The sequence below is a fragment of the Dysidea avara genome, chromosome 6 (genome assembly GCF_963678975.1).
Source record: "Dysidea avara chromosome 6, odDysAvar1.4, whole genome shotgun sequence".
In the NCBI taxonomy this organism is placed as follows: Eukaryota; Metazoa; Porifera; class Demospongiae; order Dictyoceratida; family Dysideidae; genus Dysidea; species Dysidea avara.
Window position 1 is genome coordinate 19,777,185 of NC_089277.1, and position 20,102 is coordinate 19,797,286.

General features: G+C 39.4%; 1 protein-coding gene across 2 annotated transcripts in view; it reads left to right on the top strand.

The window, feature by feature from the left end:
* LOC136259110 (uncharacterized) overlaps positions 1 to 20,102 on the top strand; it is a 294,792-nt gene that overhangs the window by 126,597 nt on the left and 148,093 nt on the right. For both annotated transcript variants that reach the window (XM_066052532.1, XM_066052533.1), the window contains exon 4: positions 10,080 to 10,172. In XM_066052532.1, coding sequence (XP_065908604.1) covers positions 10,080 to 10,172 — 93 coding nt within the window. The remainder of the gene's footprint in view (positions 1 to 10,079; positions 10,173 to 20,102) is intronic.

A 20,102-nucleotide genomic window follows, 5' to 3' on the forward strand; every position in this document is an offset into this window, starting at 1 on the left:
TGAATTACATGCATTAGTTACAAGTGATACAAGATTGCAGGTCTCAGAACTTAAAGGCTATATTTACATACATATGTACATACATACGTCGGTTACAAGATATGTAAGTTAGAGGTGGAAGGTTTTTACTGATGACACCTCAAACAGGGACAAAGGTAATGTAGTGAACAGTTTATATTATCGTCAAAATTTGTTTCAAAGTGGTTCCATATTATATTGTTTAAGTTTGTTTTATCACAGGAAATGACAAGTTTAGGTCAAGTACAGGCATAGAGAATTCCAAAGTGATGGTAATCTGTGAAAGTAGGAATGATGATACATGTTTAAGTGGCGAGGATGAAATTAATAGTTTGTTACTGGTACCGAATCTAGTGTTGGCAGAGCTCAGTGGCGAATCCAGGGGGGCACAGGGGGCACGTGCCCCCCTCATCTCTTTCAAAAAAATGCATGCAAGATTGAGATACTCTAATAGAGCAGTCAATCACCAATCACTCTAATAAAGCAGTCACAGTGTTCATGAGGAAGTGTAGCTTAACTATGAAGCTATGATGAGGATCTGAATAAGGACGTTATATACTTTATAGTATATACACTTGGTAAAGGACAGCCATTATTGCTGTCAACCTTTTTTTTTGGTCTTCAACTTTTTAGCAAAGTGCACCCCCCTTCCAAACACTGGATCTGCCCCTGGAGCTAAATTTAATATGAGTAGTAATATTAAACTGGTTGGTTGAAGTCTTGATGGATATGACTGCAAAAAAGTATGTCCTGGAGTTTGAACAAGTACATCAATGGGAAAAGCTTTAGTTTAGCCAGTCGAGATTTAGAATAATCAAAGAGTATGTACTTAGTGGCACGACAATGAATCTGTTCACAGTTCAGCATATCTTTCATCAAATGTGACCGGATTTGCGAAAAGGTACCTTTTTCACACACAAAATTTGGCCCATTTTTTTGAATTTTAAGGCTTCATAACTTTTTGATCATGGCATATAATTGCTTGAAATTTTCAATGAATGTAGCTACAGCATCTGGCTACATTGTGATACTAAGAGCAAGTTAATCAGTATAAGGAGTCAAGTGTTACATCATTTTGTTTGCTGGTATGTCAAATGTGTGGAAAAGGTACCTTTTCGCAAATCCGGTCACAAATGTGGATGCCACAACTGAGTGCAATAAAGAAGATGTGACCTTACCAATGAAACATACAAATCTATGGCGTATTATACCTAAGGCTTTGTAAGCACATTTAGCACAGGCAATGATGAATTTATAGTGCTTATCCCAACTTAAATTTTCTGACAATACAAGTCCAAGATCCTTATGAGAATCTAGGTGAGGTATAGGTGTATCAGACATGTAGGTTGTGTTTAAGACACAGTTGAATGATGTGTACAAATTTCCTCAGATTGAAGTCCAAGTCTGAGTCATTAGATCAAGTAAACAAAGTAGTGAAGTCCTCCTGGAGAGAATTGTGGTCAAGGAGAGAAGCAATGATTATGAATAAAGTATTTTGTGTCATCAGTAAATTTAAAAAGTAAACTTATGTGTATGCATGATGATATACCGTTGACATAAACCAGGGGGCCAAGAATACTGCCCTGTGGCACACCTGATACAACAGGCAGCAAATCAGAGAGACAGGTTGATTGAAATGCTTTGGTAGCGGTTTGACAAATAGTTATTAAACAAAGTCTATAGCGCACCGGTTAAGCCAATTAACCACAGCTTAGTCAGCAAAATACCATTGGACACAGTATCAATAGCTTTGTTGATGTCAAGGTAGATCACATCGGTTTGGAGAGGGCTATTTATGATATGATCAGTAAAAATTAACATCTGTTGTAATACAAAATGATTTTGGGGGTAAAGCCAAACTGAGATGGGCTAATGGATTTCTAGCTGAACTCTCTACATGGTGATTTGTTTGCAGCTGAACTCTCTGCAGAGTGGTTTCGTTGTATAGCTGAACTCTCTACAAGGTGACTTCTTCTAGCTGGTCTCTTTCCAGGATGATTTTTTTCAGGCTGAACTCTATACAGGGTGATCAGTTCGTAGCTGAACCCTCTACAAGGTGGCTTCTTCTAGCTGATTTCTCTACAGTGTGATTTGTTTGTAGCTGAATTCTCTGCAGGGTGATTTGGTTGTAGCTGAACTCTCTACAGGGTGACTTTTGTCTAGCTGAACTCTATACAAGGTAATTTGTTTGTGGCTGAACCCTCTGCAGGGTGACTTGTTTGTAGCTGAATCTCTACAAAGTGACTTATTTTTAGCTGATCTCTCTGTTTGTGGCTGAACTCTCTATAGGGGAGTTTTTTTTTGTAGCTTAACTCTCTATAAAGTGTCTACTGCTACTTTACAGCAGGACTTGTTTCTATTTGAACTCTCTATGGGTGATCTGTTTGTAGCTGAACTCTATACAAGGTGATCTATTTGTAGCTGAGCTCTCTACAGGGTGACTTGTTTCTAGCTGAATTCTTACAGGATGGTTTCTTTTTAGCCGAACTCTCTGCAGGATGATTTATTTATAGCTGAACTCTCTACAAGGTGACTTCTTCTAGCTGATATCTTTAACTTGTTTCTAGCAGATCTCACTACAGGGTGATTTATTTGTAGCTGAACTCTCTACAGGTTGACTTGTTTCTAGCTAATATCTCTGCAGGGTGACTTGTTTAATTTATTTTAATTTAATAATAACTTTATGATGTAGACACCAAAGGTCTGTTGGCAACACGTGCCAACAGCCAGAAAATATAACTACACTTCACATAATTATTTACTTAACTACTTAAATTACATACATTAGTTACAAGTCATACAAGATTACAGGTCTCAGGACTTAAAGGCTATATTTACATACATACATACATACGTACATACATACATACATATGTACATATGTCGGTTATAAGTGATACAAGTTAGAGGTGGAAGGTTTTTACTGATGACAATTTGAGCAGGGACTAGCAGGGACAAAGGTTATGTAGTGAACAGTTTATGTTATCGTCAAAAATTGTTTAAAAGTGGTTTCATATTGTATTGTTTAAGTTTGTTTTATCACAGGAAATGATAAGTTCAGGTCAAGCACAGGCATAGAGTTCCAAAGTGATGGTAATTTGTAGTGGTGAGACATGTTTAAGTGGGGAGGATGAAATAGCTTTTTACTGGTACTGGATCTAGTGTTGGCAGAGCTAAATTTGATATGATTAGTAATAATAATTGGTTGGTTGTAGTCTTGATGGATTTTACTGCAAAAAGTATGTCCTGGAGTTTGAACAAGTACATCAAAGGTAAAAGCTTCAGTTTAACTGGTCGAAATTTAGAATAATCATTGAGGATGTATGAAATGGCAAGACAATGAATTTTTTCAAGGTTTAGTATATCTTTCATCAAATGTGGGTGCCACAACTGAGTGCAATAAAGAAGATGTGACCTTACCAATATGAAATATACAAATTTACGGCATATTATCCCTAAGACCTTGTAAGCGTGGGCAATGATGAATTTATAGTGCATATCCCAACTTAAATTTTCTGACATTACAAATGAGAATCTAGGTGAGGTATAGGTGTATCAGACATGTAGGTTGTGTTTAAGACACGCTTCAGTGATATATGTACAAATTTCCTCAGATTGAAGTCCAAGTCTGAGTCATTAGATCAAGTAAACAAAGTAGTGAAGTCATCCTAGAGAGAATTGTGGTCAGGGAGAGAAGCAATGATTATGATGAAAGCATTTTGTGTCATCAGCAAATTTAAATAGTTAACTTATATTAATATATGATGACATGCCATTGACCTAAACCAGAGAGCCAAGAATACTGCCCTGTGGCGCACCTGAAACAACAGGCAGCAAATCAGAGAGACAGATCGATTGAAACACTTTGGTAGCAGTTTAACAAATAGTTCAAGTCTATAGCACACCAATTATGCCAATTAACCACAGCTTAGTCAGCAAAATACCATTGGACACAGTATCAATAGCTTTGTTGATGTCAAGGTAGATTACATCGGTTTGAAGAGGGCTATTTATGATATGATCAGTAAAAATTAACGTCTGTTGTAATACAAAACGATTTTGGGGGTAAAGCCAAACTGAGATGGGCTAATGGATTTCTAGCTGAACTCTCTACATGGTGATTTGTTTGTAGCTGAACTCTCTGCAGAGTGGTTTCTTTGTATAGCTGAACTATCTACAAGGTGACTTCTTCGAGCTGATCTCTCTACAGGGTGATTTGTTTATCTAGCTGAATTCTCTACAGGGTGATCAGTTCATAGCTGAACCCTCAACCAGGTGGCTTCTTCGACAACTAATAGTGGTTTGTAATCCGATTGCTCTGTACTACTGTAAGAACTTTCTATGATGGGTAGTCCAGCTATTTACCAATTTTCAGCTCACTGCTCAAAGCGGTTTGCCTGGTAGTCGTGAAAATTATTGGTATTTTTATTCACGAATCTTGATCGCGCAATTGTTACACATCTTCGGTTTCGTGTCATATCTCCATGGTCTTTATTTTGATTGCTTTCAAACCATCAAAAGGCACTCCTACAACGGTTGATCTATCCACAAACCGATTTTCGACTCATTCCATGAAGTGGTTTACTTTGTAGGCATGACAACAAATTGATCTTGTTTTATGCGAATAATTGCTCATTAATCCTGAATCGTTCATCGCATTTACACCAAGTTTGATACTAGGATTCGCCTTGGACTCCCTTTCTGTGTGCCAAATTTCAAGGCGATCGGAGTACGCGTTTTCGTTTTATAGCAACTTTTGCAAGTGTGCGAAAAGATGAAGAATAAAAACAAAAAAAGCCGAAATTGTGGCTGCTCGTACCTCGGAAATGCATGGCTTGAGCGATTTCCTTAAAATTTTGAATGTGGACTCCCCTAGCTGGTGGGCAACTCTGCAGCAAATTTGGTTCCAATCGGATAAGGTATCACCGGGATACAAAGGTGTGAAAATGACGTTTTCTTTCTTCCTGTCAATATAGCTACCCACAGTGTGGCGTGCTGGATTCTTGGGCTGAACGACACACTATCGTGTGTCTTGATTTTTTTATTCATAAAAACCGATTGCATAATTGTGACATACATGATAGGTTGGATTTTGTGTCATATCTCGATTGCCTTTACTGCATCTGGATTCCTTTCAAACCGCAATAAAGCACTCCTATGATAGTTACTCCATCTACATAGCAATTTTCAGCTCATTCCTTCAAGGGGTTTACCCTCTGGGTGTGACAGACCTTCTACCTTATTTTACACAAATAATCGGTCATAACTCCGTGAATGTTCACCGGCTTTCTACCCAGCTTGGTACTGAGATTCGCCTTGATGAGCCCTTTAAGTACAGTAAATTTCAGCTTGATTGGGGTACACATTTGCACGTTATGGTAGATTTTGTAAAGTATGTGAAAAGGAGAAGAGGAAGAACTACAGTAGAAGCAAAAAACGAAGAAAAAAGCCCCTAAAGTTGGCTGCTTGTATCTCAAAAATGGCTTAAGCGAGTTTCTTCAAATTTGGAATGTGGTCTCCCCCATCTAGCCAGCACTTTTGTAGCAAATTTGGTTTCAATCGGATACGGTATCACGGAGCTACAAAGGTGTGAAAATTGCATTTTCTTCCTGTTAATATACTCACGGTGTATTGCGCCAGCTTCTTGGGCCGCATGACACACTACTGTGTGTCTTGGTTATTCAGCTGGCAGCTAGAACAAACACATATCTATACTCCTTCTTTCCATTTGCCATCAAACTTTGGAACTCCCTCCCTGAGAAATTGTAAATTCAACAGACTTTTTTAATCAATTTCAAAACACATTTAGAAATTTACTTGCTTCATTAGCTTGAATGTTTACATGTACATCTTGTTCAATTCAGTACATTATAAATAAAACAAATAAATTAAACCCTGCAGTACTGGAATGTAAGTACACCATGGTTTATGCTTTTGCTGGCTTGTATACATCGTGTAGTAGGAGTGGCAAAGTTCCTTAATTATTAAGTAGTAGCAATAGCAGTGGAAGAAGGCTTCATAAAGTGTGTAAGCTTGGTACGATAGTACAAAACGATCATACTCCCACGCTTTTAATTAGCATTGACCCACTAGTTACTTAGTGATTTGGAATTCCATGGATAGCCCCTCCAGACAGGTGTAAAACTTGAATCACATACTTCTGGTCAAGGTTCCATTTTAATTAATGATAAGAAAAAATGTCAGCCAAGATTTGTGGTTGATCTGACATGGCTGCCAGCCAATCAGCCAACAACACTATTTGCCTGCAAATACTTGTTTACAGTACTGTATACAGTGGCCCCATCTAGTTAGTTTAATCTCCTAGCAACAGAACATTGTTACTATGTTAATAAGAGTAACAATGCAGGTGAGAACCACAGCCTAAGTCCAACCTTCCCTGACCTAAAAAAATAATGTTAGACCAAACAAGGTGGGTGGCAGTCTTGCTAATTGGTCAGTAAATTGAGCCAGATTTCTTTACACAACTAAGCTTAAGATATGTTTACAGCTTCAAGTGTGTCACACAGTAGTATCCAGTGATTTGTCCTTTCTGGGTTCAACTTGTTAAGTACATAATTATTTAGCTTTATCGTATTAATCCCACCACCCTCCTCTCTTTTGTGTAGATACTTACACTTTGGTTATATTTCCACATGTTACACTGTCTGATATGAAGGGATGGATACAAGTGGTGAGGTCTGCCTGATGGAAACAAAGGAATACTGCTTTAAAAAAAGCAATGCATTGTGAATTGTTTATACATGAAGCCACTCAAGTTTAGGATGTAATCATACACTTGCACTTGACATTTATCTACTATCAAGACACACGATAGTGTGTTGTGCAGCCAAGTACAGCCAGTGTAGGCAAGTGTGTATTTTACAAGAACCAAGAAAACACCACGTTCATGCATCCCTAGCTTGATATTGGCTGGACAGAAATTAACCACTTTTGCTGTGGAAATTCCCTCAGGGTAAGGTACCTCCCATCCAAGATTGAGGCGAATCTGCCCATCCATCACTGTGATACGTGCCTTCAAAGTTCATCTTATTTTCGTTGTACTTATATTCTTTCTGTGGGTAAATTCTTGTTTTATTTGCTTTTCTTCTAGGTTGTTTTCCGTAGAGATGTGTGGGTGGAACGGACTGCTAATTAGCCAATTTTTCTTCTTAATCTTCTTTTCATACGCTTAAAAAATTGTAATAACTCTCATCAACTTACTTAAAATTTGGAGAGCTGTAAGAGCTTAATGCCACACAGTTACATCCAATTTTGATACAGATCAGACAAACAAGGGAGTTACGCACGATTTTTCAAAAATCCAAGGTGATTTGTTGTCACACTTCCAGGGTAAACCGCTAGATGGAATAACTTGAAAATCAGTCTGTACTTGGAGTAACTATTGTAGTGCAAACCTTTTGTGGCTTGAAAATAAATTGCGCTAACAGTCATGCAGCTATAACAAAAATGTAAACCAAATGTGAAAAGCGCACGATCGAGTTTTGTTAATAAATAAGTGTTGCTTGCCACGCCTACCAAACCTGCACCTACCAGGCAAACTAGCTAGAACGGAATCAGCTGAAAATAGGTACAAAGGTAGATTAAGTATTTTACAGTGATCTATCAGTAGTTCGCAAGGAATCAGCTTAAACACCACTGAGTTACACTACAAAGTCAACTAGTGTAACAAGTGCATGGTCAAGATACTCTAATAGCGCAGTCACCCTGATAGAAAATTCAGCTACATAATAAGTAACTCTATTAGAGCGTTCAGTTACAATCAAATCACCATGTAGAGAATTCAACTACAAACAAGTTACCCTGTATAGAGTTCAACTACTAACAAATCACCCTGTAGACAGTTCAGTTGCAAACAAGACATCCTGTGGAGAGTTCAGTCACAAACAAGTAACCCTGTAGAGAATTCAGGTACAAACAAGTCACCTTGCGGGAGGTCATCCAAAAACAAGTCACTTGTACAGTTCAGCTAAAAAGTTACCCAGTAGAACGTTCAGCTACAGTCACCGTGTAGAGAGTTCAGCTACAAACAAATCACCCTGTAAAGAGTTTAGCAATAAACCAGTTACAATGTAGAAATGTAGAAATATCAGCTACAAACAAATCATACTGTGGAGAGTTGAGTCACAAATAGGTCACCCTGTAGAGAGTTGAACTACTGTGCCGACAAACCACCCTGTAGAGAGATCATGTACAAACAAATCACCCTGTGGAGAGTTCAGCCACAAGCAAGTCACCTGTTGAGTTCCTCTTTAAAAAGTTACCCTAGAGAGAGTTAAGCTACAAACAAGTTACCCTGTATAGAGAGTTCAGCTACAAACAAATCACCTTGTGGAAAGTTCAATCACAAACAAATCACCATGTAGAGAGTTCAGGTACTAACAACCCACCCTGTAGAAAATTCAAACAAATTCATGTTTTATTGGAAGGTTCACAAGTGGAGTATTCGGCTATTAAAAACCACCCCATACAGCAACTACACAACAAAGTCACATTTTACAGAGTTCAGCTACAAATAAGTAACCTGATAGAGAATTCAGCTACCAACAAGTCACCCTGTAGAGAATTCAGCAACAAAAAAATCACCCTGTGGAGAATTGAGTATTAAACAAGTCATCCTGCAGAGAGTTAGCTACAAACAAGTCACCTGTAGATTTTTTCAGCTACAAAAAACCATCCAATAGTGTGTTCAACTACAAACAAATCTCCCTGTAGAGAGTTCAGCTACAAACAAACATTATGTGGAGCGTTCAGCTACAAACAAGTCCCCCTGTAGAGAGTTCAGCTGCAAATGAATGCCATGTGGAGCATTCAGCTACAACAAGTCACCTTGTAGATAGTTCAGCTACAACAAGTCATTCTGAAGAGAGTACAGCTACTGTACATTGGAAGTCACTCTGTGGCGAGTTCAGCTACAAAAAAGGTACCTTGTAGAGATTTCTGCAACAAGGTATAGGAGAGAGGACATGTGATAATTTTCATACAGTATTAAGTTTTGTTTAAAAATGTATCATGATAAAAAGTATCCAGAGAATTCAAATCTTGATATCTTCCTTCTTTTGGAAGTAAAAAAAGACAAGTAAAAGAAACTCCAAAGCTGGTCACAGGCTGGCTTTGGAGTATACAAATACAAAAGGGAGCAAAAACATCCAAGCTGTGAAGAAAGGGTGCAGCCCCCCAAAAACCTGGGTGAAAAGACATGAAATCAAAGGTGGTGGCCAAGAGATGGGAAAATATTTTAATGATAACAATTCAGGTACATTTGGTGCCAAATCCTAGGAGAAGTCAACACAAATTTACCTGAATTGTCATTATAAATTTTTTGCCATTAACCTACCATCACAGTCATTTCTTGGCCGCCACCTTTGATTTTACATCTCTTTTTCATCCTGGCTTTTTGGGATCCATACCCTTTTTTCACAGTTTGGCTGTTTTGTATAGATATAGCAATCTGCTCCAAAGAGTACCTAAATAATGGAATTTGTGTATGTATCTCCTAATAAATGTATCTGTGCAGACGGATGGCAAGGTCTAGACTGTACAGAAGGTTTGTTAATTACATTATGAATTTTGTGTGGTAGTTCAAATGTATGACCTTGTGTGTGAAATCAGTGTTGATTGTCAATATTGCTTAAAAGTTTCACAAAATCTGCCCATAGAGATGCATTGTTATGTTTAAATTGCTCTATTGAAGATAATTCTGACTGGTCTGCAAAAATAGAGCAGGTAGGCATAAACTACATCCCAATCATATAACAGATAATATCTAAATTCAAGAAAGAATATTGGCAGTCTGTAACTTGCATTACAGGTATAATGCCAATTAAATGATTTGTATAAGTGCTGAAAGGTTCATGGCAGTATAATACTGGCATTAAAAGTAATGTATATACAACAAAAGCTTGAAAAAGTAGACAAAATTACTTTTATGCTTCCACATGTCCAATTTCTTCAGGCATAGTTGCAACTTGCATAAAGTTACAGGTAGCAAGAATATATGTGTAATGTAGCTGGCAACCTCAATTTTTCCTTTAATTTTTTAGCTGTTTGTCAGAATGGTTGCCACAATGGTGAATGCATTAATCCTGGTAGTTGCAGCTGTAGAACAGGATGGACTGGAGATACATGTTTTGAAGGTGCAGTGAGTATAAGTAAAAATAATTATAGATCTTGGCTTGATCTCATGCTATCTGTGACTGGATCTTGGAAAACCTACCTTTTGGGTACAAGCAAACTTTTTGGAACTCAAATGAAAATCTCAACTATTTTTAAAATAAATGTTTTTGCACATTTGGATAAAGTAACTATTAAACCTTCTTGCTGTGAAGTTTCACATCCATAGCTTCTTTTTCCTAGGAGATATGGATGATTACATCAGACCATGTAGTATTTTCACATGCGTGGGACAACAATTAACTTACAAATTGGGTGATTTGTTCAGGCGCTGGAATGGCTAAAACTTAGTCTTAAACCATGATACATGGCACTTAATTAAATTATTAGAAATGTCTTTTAGAGTATTTTAGATGGTATGGATTGAATTATTGGTAAACAAAATTATTTGTCACCATTTGTCACCCTTAATCACTCACAGAACTCAATACATTACCATAAAAGTTAGTTTGTAATGTACAGGACAGAAAATTGGCAGGAATGCTTTAAAGATATTAAGCTGAAATTTAACACAGGGTGGATGAGCACCCAGTACTTCATTTAATTAAGCTACAAAACAGAAAATTGACCAATGTGCCAAAAAGGTAAGTTTTCCAAGATCAGGTCACATATTGGCTCTTGGCTGCACCCTCATGCTGTATTCTGTATTGTACTCACTGTAATGCTACACACATAACCATGGCATCAATCAATCTGTTCTTAAGTACAATACTCATCCAGAAAACTAATTACTCATCCAGAAAACTAATAATTAGCATATGTTAGATGTGCTTTCTACACTGCTTGAAATGTGTCAAATATCAAGGCAATCAAACAAAGAGTTTTGTTTCATAACAAAACACCTTTTGTAAAGAATGTACAAGAACCAAAGTCTATAATTAAAAGTCAAAGTTTGGCTGCTATATTTAGGGAAGAATGAAATGATTTAAATACACCGTTGCTAAACTGCCTACAAAATTTTACTGTAAAGTGTATTATGTTATAGAGTTCCACAGGTTCCAGGGTTCTTGAGGTTCCAGGGTTCTAATGGTTCCAGGGTTCCAGAGGTTCCAGGGTTCTAGACCAGGATTCTAGAGGTTCCAGAACTTCCAGTGTTAATAAAGGTTCCAGGGTTCCAGATGTTCCAGGGTTCCAGAGGTTCCAGGGTTCTAGAGGTTTCAGGGTTCTAGATGTTCCAGGGTTCCAGAGGTTCCTGGGTTCTAGAGGTTCCAGAGGTTCCAGGGTTCCAGAGGTCCCAGAGGTTTAGAGGTTCCATGGTTGCAGAGGTTCCAGAGGTTCCAGGGTTCCTGGATTCTAGTGGTTCCAGGGTTCCATAGTTCTAGAGGCTCAAGAGGTTCCAGGGTTCTAGTTGTTCCAGGGTTCCAGAGCTTCCAGGGTTTCAGAGCTTCCAGACCTTCCAGGTTTCTCATGATTCCAGCGTTCCAGGGTTCTAGAGCTTCCAGAGGTTCTGCAGAGGTTCCAACGTTCTAAAGGTTCCAGGCTTCCTGAGGTTCCAGGGTTCTAGTGATTCCAGTGTTCCAGAGGTTCCAGAGGTTCTAGGGTTCTAGAGATTCCAGGATTCCAGAGGTTGCAGAGGTTCCAGTGTCCGATTCTAGAGGTTCCATGGTTCTAGAAGTTCCAGGGTTCCAGATGTTCTAGGATTCCAGAGGTTCCAAAGTTCCAGAGGTTCCAGGGTTTCAGAAGTTCCAGGGATCCAGAGGTTTAGAGGTTCAAGGGTTCTAGAGGTTTCAGAGGTTTCAGGATTCTAGAGATTCCAGCGATTCTAGGGTTCCTGTGGTTCTAGAGGTTCCAGAGGTTCCAGGGTTCTAGTTGCTCCAGGATTCCAGAGGTTCCAGGGTTCCAGAAGTTCCAGGGTTCCATAGGTGCCAGGGTTCCAGAGTTTCCAGGGTTCCAGAGGTTCCAGGGTTCTAGTGGTTCCAGGGTTCCAGCAGTTTCAGGGTTCCAGAGGTTCCAGGGTTCCATAGGTTTCAGAGGTTCTGCAGGTTCTTCAGGTTCTGCAGGTCCCAGAGGTTCCAGGGTTCCTGAGGTTTTAGGGTTCCAGAGATTCCAGGGTTCCAGAGGTTCCATGGTTGTAGAGGTTCCAGAGGTTCCAGGGTTCCAGGATTCTAGTGGTTCCAGGGTTCCAGCAGTTCTAGGGTTCCTGAGGTTCTAGAGGTTCCTGAGGTTCTAGTTGTCCCAGGGTTGCAGAGGTTCCTGAGTTCTAGAGGTTCCAGAGGTTCCAGGATTCCAGAGGTTCCACAGCTTCCAGGGTTCTTGTGATTCCAGGGTTTCAGAGTTCTAGAGGTTCCGGGGGTTCTAAGGTTCAAGGGGTTCTAAGGTTCCAGAGGTTCCAGTGTTCTAAAGGTTCCAGGCTTCCTGAGGTTCCAGGGTTCCAGAGGTTCCAAGGTTCCTGAGGTTCCAGGGTTCTAGTAATTCTAGGGTTCCAAAGGATCCAGAGGTTCTGAGGTTCCAGAGGTTCCAGGGTTCTAGAGGTTCCAGAGGTTCCAGGATTCTAGAGTTTCAAGAGGCTGACACTGACAACACCAATGTCCACCATGTAGCATGTGCATGCATGCAATATCTTACCAAACTTTTCACTATGTGCATGCTTAACTCTAAGTGTATTATACTGAAAGGGTGTGGCTAACTAGGTTAAAACCATACACATAATTGGACAATGTTAAGTTTCCGTAATGTCAAAGTCCTCTCCACTGGGTAAATAATAGCTGTACCATATTCAAACACTATGTAATAATTACAGTGCACACTTGCAATGAGTATGCAATTGTGGCATAGAATAATGTAGCTTAACTATACCAATTTAAGTAATTGCTAAATCTTTATAAAATAATTTATTATAAAATACAACTAAATGCAATTATGTTACTAATTAAAATGCTGGTTGTTGTAACAGGTAGTGCTTAGCACCATGCACATGGTATGTACAATGCTATGTGTTCACACACATGATTTTCAATCTACTATAGCAGGTACGTATGAACAGCACTGCATTAAACTTTCCATTACATTAGTTCATTCTTATTTTTTGCAGATATGAGAAGTTAGCTAGGTATCAATGCTAGTATAAATAATTTTAATAAAGTAGATCTAATCTTATGTACAATAATTACATAACCAAGTAATAAGAATAATAAGAAATGATGTCATAAATAATTAATAGACGATACACGAACGTCAAAATTAACTATGGGTTTTTTCCCAAGTGCTTTCGTTAATGAGTTAGGTTTTCTAATAGACACCGTCCTTTCCAGTTCTTGACAACCGGTTGAAACACACCACGCGTTAGTTACTAGGCGTTCAACTCGTATAACCTGTTTGAGTAGCTACGGCCGCGTAGCAACCAGTTTACATGCACTGCGCGTAAAACCAAACATTGAACTCGTACAACCGGTTCGTAAACCAGGTTTGTAATTCTTAGCAACCAGTTCATATGCGCTGCGCGTTAAACTAAGCATTGGATACTACAAAATTCGACTCGACGCTTCAACATGAGAACTCACCGGATGGAAATAGAGCAGCGTACTCTGTAGAAAGATCGAGATACTGGTGTGAGAGACACTCGACCAAACAAAGAAAGAATACACGAGCGACTTATGCGAAAACAACAGGCTGGAGTAGAAGGTTTTGTACTTAGACTGTGTGAATTTCTTTTAAGCCATTGCCCCTAGGTTAACCGGGCAACTTTCGTTATTACCTAAAAGGGTGGGGCCTAAAAGGTAGCACAGGACGATGACAAACACGAAAATTTGGTAATTATTTAATTAATGGAACCATATAGATGGTGGGGCCCTTGGACAATGCTTGCAAGATCGAGACACTCTAATAGAGCAGTCAGCTACTCTAATAAAATAGTCACCTTTAAAAAGCTAGCAGTTTTTTTGTATGTTTTGTTGTAATTTCACTCCTTGCCATACCCACCTTATGGTCTTCCATGTTGTGGTCATGTGTGCCTGAGGACACAACACACTTTCAGTTACTGTATAAGATACATATGTACTATTTTCATCATCATTGATGGTTCTCTCTCTTAAGTATTAGCTAAGAACAGTGAAATTGTATAGGCTCTCTGGGCTTCTAAACTATGAACATTTGGGGGAAAACATCCAAATCACAAACATATCTGTTGTATACAGCATCACCATGCCCCAGAACTGCCCATATATAGAGCCTACAGCTTTTGCTGCATTTGGTGACGGAAAACAAGGTAGTGATAGCTGGAGCTGAGCAATGTAGAGGCTGGCTTACATGTCTTGCTACAACAACTTGTAGTGTTCCACCTGCCTCAAACTACACTGTACTGTAGTGACATAAAAACATTAAATATGAAGGGCTTTGTGTTCACTTTAAACCTTTCACACTGCTTGACTCAGTAGACTGGTTTTATGGCCTTCTCAATAAGTATCGATAGGCATTAAAAATTTCGAATGATTGCCTGTGATTATACCGTAACCTCAAATTGTTTTGATTAAAAGTTGGTGTTTTAGTTAAAATGCTTCAAATTGTACCCTAGAAATTAATTTTGGTGAACTTTGAGACGTTGTGAAAGCTATAATGGCTACAACTTCTGAGGGGGGGGCTGTGCCCCCCAGACCCCTGCTTCCAGAAATTCTATACTCTGGTCAGCCCCCTCTCATATCAACTACTTCCTCTGCCACTGCTCCAACAACTATTTTCTACCCCTATGTTTTGGGCCTATATACCTTTTAGCACATACACAAAACACATGTGCGTACTTCTTTTGAAAGTGATTGTCTACATGTTTTGCTTGTGTGTAGATGGGTATGTTTGTTTGTGTGTGTGTGTGTGTGTGTGTGCGTGCGTGCGTGCGTGCGTGCGTGCGTGCGTGCGTGTGTGTGTGACTGCTTTATTAGTGTAATTGACTGCTGTATCAGAGTATCTCAATCTTGTATGCAATTTTTTGAAGGGGTGTGTGTGTGGGGGGGACGTGCCCCCTGGATCCGCCACTGGCTTACCTCCTTTGATCAATGCTATCTAATAGAACAGTCAGTATGTAGTGAAATGCTCTAATATAGCATTCGCTGATTAAAATATTCTAAAATTATAGTAAGGAATGTTGTTAAGCTAGGAAGGGACACTGCATGAAGTGCATAATAGGTAAATATTTTGGGAAATTCATGAAAGCATTTTAGGCAAAATTTTGAATATATTTGGCTCAGGCCTACTTCTTAGTAACAAATTAAGTTTGGTCCCACTGAGTTGTACCAAATGTACACTTTGCACAGATATAGTATCTATATAAATACAGTTGGAACTCTTCACAATGACTTGATCTTCTCTCCATTTCCTGTTCCATCCGACCCTAATGGCATATATCATAAATGTATGGAGCAGAATTTTCTTGTTTTCCACTGGCAGTCTATGTGCCTTGGGTGTGCAGCACTTTCTGTAGTAGACTAAAGCACAGTTGAACTGAAATGTCAAGGCCAACTAATCAAGATTGAATGGTGGCCATTACACTTCGCTCTTATATATTCAGTCCATTACACAACGCTACAAATGAAGAGTTACAGTATGTATAAAATAAACGTAAATTTACTTGAGGTGTAAAAAGGGCTTTCCGTGAGATTTCTCCTAAATATATCATGTGATGTCAATCATGAATTCAGGCCTTTGGTAAAATCATAATGTGGTACGTGCCATATTGCTGTCACAGGGTTGTGTGTGCTCTGCCATGAATTTAGTGTAGCATAACTAACATTGAGTTAGTTGCTTGTGATGGCTGGACTAAGGTTGATGGATGGGAAAGGAACTGCAATGGTAGGGCAATGCCTGCTCATGCCCACCCTGGCCATGGCTACACCTATGGTGTGTGTGTGTGTGTGTGTGTGTGGGTGCGTGCGTGCGTGGGTGTGTGTGTGAATTTTTGTGCCCATATGTGTACATAGTTTAGTGGGTGGCGATAATTGTGTGATAGCAATAGTCTGGCCAGTAGTTTTTTTGTATGATAACTGATGAGGTCCTGGGAACACATCTACCGTTTGTTTTGCCATTAGTTAAGTCAACCCAGCAGTAGTAATGGAAAAGTGTTGACACTAAAGAAATGATTGGCAACCTCCTACATCTCACTTATTGGGTTGAAAGGAGAGGGATTTGTGCCATCATCTGTGAACCTTCTGCTGAATGCTAATCTGTGAAGTACATGGTAATCAATACAGCAAAGTGTAAGATTCTCTATATATAGCTGAACTCTCTACAAGGTAACTTCTTCTAGCTGATCTTTCTACATGATGATTTGTTTGTAGCTGAATTCTCTACAGGGCAATTTGTTTGCAGCTGAACTCTCTACAATGTGACTTCTTCTAGCTGAACTCTCTACAGGGTAACTAGCTGATCTCTCTACAGGGTTTCTAGCTGATCTCTCTACAGTGTTTCTAGCTGAACTCTCTACAGGGTAACTAGCTGATCTCTCTACAGGGTTTCTAGCTGATCTCTCTACAGTGTAACTTGTTTCTAGCTGAACTCTCTACAGGGTGATTTGTTTGTAGCTGAATTCTCTACAAGGTAACTTCTTCTAGCTGATCTTTCTACAGGGTGAATTGTTTGTCTCTACAGGGCAATTTGTTTGCAGCTGAACTCTCTACATGGTAGTTTCTTTGTAGCTGAACTCTCTACAATGTAACTTCTTCTAGCTGAACTCTCTACAGGGTGACTTGTTTCTAGCTGATCTCTCTACAGGGTGACTTATTTCTAGCTGAACTCTCTACAGGGTGATTTGTTTGTAGCCGAACTCTCTACAGGGTGATTTGTTTGTAGCTGAACTCTCTACAAGGTAACTTCTTCTAGCTGATCTTTCTACAGGGTGATTTGTTTGTAGCTGAATTCTCTACAGGGCAATTTGTTTGCAGCTGAACTCTCTACATGGTAGTTTCTTTGTAGCTGAACTCTCTACAATGTGACTTCTCTCTACAGGGTGACTTGTTTGTAGCTGAACCCTCTACAGGGTGATTTGTTTGTAGCAGAACTCTCCACAAGGTAACTTCTTCTAGCTGGACTCTCTACGGGTGGCTTGTTTCTAGTTGATCTCTCTACAGGGTGATTTGTTTCTAGCTGAACTCTCTACAAGGTAACTTCTTCTAGCTGATCTTTCTACAGGGTGATTTGTTTCTAGCTGAATTCTCTACAGTGCGATTTGTTTGCAGCTGAACTCTCTACATGGTAGTTTCTTTGTAGCTGAACTCTCTACAATGTAACTTCTTCTAGCTGAACTCTCTACAGGATGACTTGTTTCTAGCTGATCTTTGTACAGGGTGACTTGTTCCTAGCTGAATTCTCTACAGGTGATTTGTTTGCAGCTGAACTCTCTTACATGGTGGTTTCTTTGTAGCTGAACTCTCTACAAAGTGACTTCTTGTAGCTGATCTATCTACCGGATGACTTGTTTCTAACTGAACTCTCTACAGTGTGATCTGTTCATAGCGGAACTTTCTACTGGGTGATTTGTTTACATCTAAACTCTTTACATGATTGTTTCTTTGTACCTGAACTCTCTACAATGTGACTTCTTCTAGCTGATCTCTCTACAGGATGACTTGTTTCTAACTGAACTCTCTATAGTGTGATCTGTTCATAGCGGAACTTTCTACATGATGGCTTCTTTGTAGCTGAACTCTCTATTAGGTGCCTTCTTCTAGCTGATCTGACTACAGGGTGACTTGTTTGTAGCTGAATTCTCTACAGGGTGATTTATTTGAGCTGAACTCTCTACATGATGGCTTCTTTGTAGCTGAACTCTCTATTAGGTACCTTCTTCTAGCTGATCTGAATACAGGGTGACTTGTTTGTAGCTGAATTCCCTACAGAATAGCTTGCAATGTAATATAATTGAGTAAATTATAAATGCAGCTGAATGCTTTATTAGGGTGACTGTTCTGTTAGAGTATCTCGATCTCGCATTTGCTGCACGTAGTTGCCTTTCGAATCATAACTCAGTGATTTGTAATCCGATTCTTCTATACTACTGCAAGAACTTTCTATGATGATTATTCCAGCTACATACTGATTTTCAGCTCGTTGCTCTAAGCGGTTTGCCTGGTAGACACGAAAACTAATAGTTTTTTTATTCGTAAAAATCGATCGCGTAATTTTTACAGGTTGGGTTGAAAACACCTTTTAGAGAGTTCAGAAGACACCTTTTAGAGAGTTCAGCTACAAAGCAACCACCATGTAGAGAGTTCAGCTGCAAAAAAAATCAATCACTCTGTAGAGAGTTCAGCTAGAAGAAGTCACCTTGTAGAGAGCTCAGTTGCAAATTAATTACCTTTTAGACTACAACAAGTTTGATACTGAAATTTGATTGGCTGAAAACGTGGTCTCTAAATCTCGTAGAGCCACGGTCATGTCCAATAGACACCACGCTCTGAGGCGATGCGAAACACGATAATTACGCACCTGTAACATTAGCAACGCATGGGCATTTAAATGTTTTTATGGGCATTTAAATGGCTAGTAACAGCCGTACTGAATTAGAGGGAGGTGTAATGGGTTTGTTTGTACTAATCAACACTACATTACTTGCTTACAAGCAGCTGTCGAGGCACAACAACAGCAACTATGAGTTGTAGTCCACTCGCTGAGTCCAGTACTTCGATACATAGCACCGCGCCTGTAACATTGGCAACGCACGGGCGTTTAAACGGGTAGCAACAGCCACGCTGAGGTCCCGCCATGTCGGGAGGTGTAGAGGGCTTGTTTCTAGTAATTAGCCATACATTTCCTATTTACAAGCAGCTGTCAACTCAAGGTACAATAATGAGTTGTAGTCTAAATAAATTAGACGTCAAGAACCACTGGGTTCTACGGGATTCCTCAGGCCCTTAGTAGCGCCCTCGCTGCGCTCAGGCGCTACAGCCCAGGGCCTTCGAGTTTTCTAAATCCCGTAGAACCCTGGTTCTTGACGTCTAACTATTATGTAGAGAATTCAGCTGCAAATAAATCACCCTTTAGAAAGATCAGCTAGAAGAAGTTACCTTGTAGAGAGTTCAGCTACAAAGAAACCACCATGTAGAGAGTTCAGCTGCAAACAAATCACCTGTAGAGAGATCAGCTAGAAACAAGTCACCCTGTAGAGAGTTCAGCTAGAGGAAGTCACATTGTAGATTGTTCAGCTACAAAGATACTACCATGTAGAGAGTTCAGCTGCAAACAAACACCCTGTAGAGAACTCAGCTACAAACAAATCACCCTGTAGATAGATCAGCTAGAAGAAGTTATCTTGTAGGGAGTTCAGCTACAAACAAATCACCCTGTAGAGAGTTCAGCTGCAAATAAATCATCCTGTAGGGAGTTCAGCTATGAAAAGATCACCCTGTAGAGAATTCAGCTAGAAGAAGTCACCTTTTAGAGAGTTCAGCTACAAAGCAACCACCATGTAGAGAGTTCAGCTGCAAAAAAATCAATCACTCTGTAGAGAATTCAGCTAGCAGAAGTCACCTTGTAGAGAGTTCAGCTGCAAATAAATCACCCTGTAGAGAATTCAGCTACAAGCAAATCACCCTGTAGAAAGATCAGCTAGAAGAAGTTACCTTGTAGAGAGTTCAGCTACAAAGAAACCACCATGTAGAGAGTTCAGCTGCAAACAAATCACCCAGTAGAAAGTTCAGCTATTAACAGATCACCCTGTTGAGAGTTCAGTTAGAAACAAGTCATCCTGTAGAGAGATCACCTAGAAGTATCACCTTGTAGAGAGTTCAGCTACAAACAAATCACCTGTAGGGATTTCAGCTACAAACAAATCACCCTGTAGAGAGTTCAGCTACAAAGAAATTATCATGTAGAGAGTTCAGCTGCAAACAAATCATCCTGTAGAGAGTTCAGCTATTAAAAGATCACCCTGTAGAGAGTTCAGCTATAAGAAGTCACCTTTTAGAGAGTTC